This window comes from Bison bison, unplaced genomic scaffold (assembly GCF_000754665.1).
Source record: "Bison bison bison isolate TAMUID 2011002044 unplaced genomic scaffold, Bison_UMD1.0 scf7180017847432, whole genome shotgun sequence".
In the NCBI taxonomy this organism is placed as follows: Eukaryota; Metazoa; Chordata; class Mammalia; order Artiodactyla; family Bovidae; genus Bison; species Bison bison.
Genome location: NW_011478005.1, coordinates 26,570 through 30,568, shown reverse-complemented (window position 1 = coordinate 30,568; position 3,999 = coordinate 26,570). Strand labels below are relative to the sequence as shown.

At 35.1% G+C, this 3,999-nt stretch overlaps 1 protein-coding gene across 1 annotated transcript in view; it reads left to right on the top strand.

Moving 5' to 3' along the window:
- The window catches only part of LOC104990943 (probable ubiquitin carboxyl-terminal hydrolase FAF-X), a 34,819-nt gene that overhangs the window by 18,486 nt on the left and 12,334 nt on the right, over nt 1-3,999 (top strand). Inside the window, exon 13 of the mRNA XM_010843282.1 lies at nt 1,640-1,940. Coding sequence (XP_010841584.1) covers nt 1,640-1,940 — 301 coding nt within the window. The remainder of the gene's footprint in view (nt 1-1,639; nt 1,941-3,999) is intronic.

The window sequence follows — 3,999 nt, the reverse complement described above, 5'->3', positions numbered from 1 at the left end:
TTGTTGTTCAGTTATGTCTTGATCTTATTTCTCTGGCCTCATTTATTTCACCTTTTTTTTTATTACCTCTGTGTCATGCACTGTACTAAAATACTGTAGTGTTATACAACTATGTATCTGTACTATGTAGTACTATGTATGAAAACACCCTAATCCTTCGTAATAGTGTTTTTGTTTTTAAATAGTACTCCTTTCTCTTTTTTTTGGCTGTACCAGACAGCTTGTAGGATCTTAGTTTCCCAACCAGGTATTGAACCCAGACCCTTGGCAGTGAAAGCATGGGGTCCTAACCACTGGACCAGCAGGGTATTCCCTTAAATACTACTCCTTAGAATCCCTTCAGGGTATCTCCCAGACAGCTGAGAGCGGGGAGCCAGGGTCACCTGACACTGCCTCTCTGGTCCGCCTTCTCTGCTTCAGTCATAGCGGCTGCCCTTTTCCCTCCCAGGATACTACTTAGATTTCTTTTGAAACCACTGCTTTCTAATACAGTGATCTCCGTATGACTCACCATATAAATTCCACCGATTGCTCTAACTAGGCCCCCTATTTAATCCACACTTACTGGCTTGCACACCCCCCCCCCTTTCCCAGCTCCGCTTTCACTCTTGCAGTCCCATCACCTGGCAGAACTCTCACCTTCCTCTGACTATTCCAAGTTTTCTTTCTTTCTCTAGCTTGTCCTATCTCTGCCATAAGGCTTTTAGCATTTCTGTTCTTTCTCTTCCAGATTATTACTCTTAAACTTTTTGAACTTTTGTCTTAAAATTTGTTGTTTGGTTATAATTCTCACTCTTCTTGTAATACATTTGCTTTTTTTGGCTTCTGAGTTCATTGTTCCCTGTTAGTGGAGCTCTCAATTTGTCTAGACTAGCACTTTTGGATTATCTACACTTTAGACCTGTGATGTACTCTTAAGTACATGTGGGTGAGTTAACCACATTTCGCACCCCTAATTTTTTATGTTGAAAAATTTCACAGCAGCAGAAAAGGTAAAGTAGTATAGGAATCACCTTTATGATGCATATTCTTCACCCCGATTTACCAGTTGTTAACATTTTGCCATATTTGCTTATGGGTATACTTGAGTTTTGGTTTTTGTTTTTTCTAAACTAGTTGATAGTTGGAGGTATTACTCTTGGTCCCCCTCATATGCCTCAAAGTGTATCCTCTAAGAATAAGGACATTTGCCTACATAATATTTAATACAATTATCATATGCATGAAATATAGTATTCAGTAATGTCATCAGTATATATTCCAATTTCCCCAAAATAGTCTTTGTAATTTTTTTCCCTCAATTTCAGACTGGTATCCTAGAAAGAATCACAAGAATTTGGTTATTAGCTCTTCAGTCATCTCTAAATTAATCTCCCTAATTTGTCATGATGTATGGTGCTTTATTGATTTGTGTAATTATTTCCCCATGATTAGATTCAGGTTAAACTTTGTTGGCAAGAAGAAATACCTCTGAATGCAGTGCAATGAGAAGCATATAGTAACATCACCATGTAGTTTTTCTTTGTAGTTTTGTGGTATTTCTTTCCTAGTAAAGTACCACTTTTCCTGTGAATCTTACTTTCTCCTACTCAACAATCAATACATAAAGAGCATTTGTTTTTTTCCTACTTCCTCATGTAATTGAGGAGTAAAATCTCAGTTTATATGTGTTTTTTAGGTTGTATTGCTTTTTCCCTGAAAAATATATTGTATTTATTGTTCTGGGACTGTCACACGTTACATATTTTACTCCATTCATTTCTTAGGCTTTGGGGTGAGCCTGTTAATCTTCGTGAACAACATGATGCTTTAGAATTTTTTAATTCATTGGTGGATAGTTTAGATGAAGCTTTGAAAGCCTTAGGACATCCAGCTATGCTAAGTAAAGTCTTAGGAGGTTCCTTTGCGGATCAGAAGATTTGCCAAGGCTGCCCACATAGGTGAGTACTAATTGCATACTTTATATGTGTGTTGTACTGTTTATTATTAATTACGTAAAAAAGTGAAGTGGTAATGCTACCACTTACTTAAATACATGAGATGGGATGAATTATATATTGTGCGTACCTTACTATTGGAGGAGGTTGATTGTTTGTCTTCTCATTTTATTACAATGAAGTTTAACAACAGAAAAGTTACATGAACTTTGTGGATCTGTTTGGTTGGTTTTGTCAAATAATACTTGGTTCCTTTAACTCCACCTAAGCTCTTACTATTTTATACTCTTATATGTCCTTATGTATGATCATGCCTAAGAAAATACATGGCATTTTGCATATACAGGTATTACTAATGAATTTTTCCTTTATCTTAAAATAGTTAATAATATTGTAAATATGTTAAGTTTAGAAGATGACAAGTGTGGGGCACTATTTCCTATACAAATGAAATGCTGACTGTTTGAAAATAGCGTTGATTACTGTCATTGTCTTTAAGGTATGTTTCCCACACAAAGCATTTATAGCAAAAAATATAAACATTTGTTTGGGGTTTTTTTTTTTTTCTTAAAAGGGAAGTTGATTAAGAACTCTTATTGAAAATAGTCAAAATAACTATTAAAGTTTACTACTGATAGATACACGTTTATGACTACTTTATGGAAGTTTTACTTTGGAACTTCTCTTGTATGTCATCAATTAATTAATGTTAGTTATTGAAGTCCCTTCTCACCAAAATATCACAGTAAGGCAGTATTTTCTACAAGGACACAACTTAGCAACTGAACAACAGGAACAAAAGAGCATTATGTATAGTCATAGGTTGTGTGTATATGGTTAGTGGGGGGTGCTTCATTTTTGAACCATTTTAGAATCATTTCATTTTGGAAATGATTGAGGGAGTGGTAATATTATATATAAATGTTAAGCTATTCATTCTGAATGAGGCCATAAAATTGTTTACACAGAGGGGGCAACTTTTGCTTCTTTTGAAAGACTTTGTGCATTATTAGGTAGACCATAAAATTGTCGTTTTAACCTCTTGATTTTATACTGATTTAAAAAATTTTTTCTGGCTGTTTTGGTCAGTTTTTCTTGGTTTCTTATAGACAGTTTTCAAAATTATTGGGAAATTACTGGTTTTCTTTGCTAAGTGAAAATGTCCAGAGAACATATAATCTTAAGTAAAATTCCTGAAGTTCAAATATCTACTCCACAACTAAACTAGTCCTGTTCCATGCTAGAAGGTTACATAAATGAGAGTCCTGTGACAGTCTGTTTTAGGGTATTTATCTAGAATAACAGTTAACAAACTGTGGACCATAGGTCAAGTCCAGCCCTGCATGTTTTTGTAAAGTTTTATTGGCACATACCCCCTCCTTTACCAACTGTCTGACTGCTCTCACTGTAACAACAGAGTTGAGTAGTTGCTATAAGGACCTCAAGGCCCAAAAAACTGGTGATATTTACTCTCTGGCCTTTCACATACAGAGAAACTTTGCTGACTTCTCATTTTTCGAATGACCAATTTTTTACCTGAAATCATAAAATCGGACTTCTTTTTTCTCATCCATGGGCTCTTCCCTAGTTATCATAACAATTTGCTTAATACTTCATATTCCATTCATGTCACTTATAAATGCCTTTTCATTAACTAAATTGAAAAGCCCTTAATACGAGGGACCATCTTAAACACTATCCCACAGTGTTTTATACATGGTAGGCACAGCATATATTTGTTCAGCGAATTAATTTAATGGTTGAGAGTGAAGTTCTCACATCCTATGTTCTAAATTTATAAATATGTCTCTTCACAAATCTGCAAATTCCTTTGGTAGAATATTGCCAAAAGGTGGGATGCTGGCTCCTATTCAGATTGCTTAGCCCATGTTCATTTGTATGTTCAACTTGTGCTTTAGTAATGTTTCCATTATAGAAGAGGAGAAACATTTAGAAATTTAGCTCATTATAATCTAAACAGATGATGGTGGAAGGAGCATGGTAGACTATATAGAGATGGAGCTGTGAAGCCAGACAGATCTAGCTTCAGAACACCATTTCT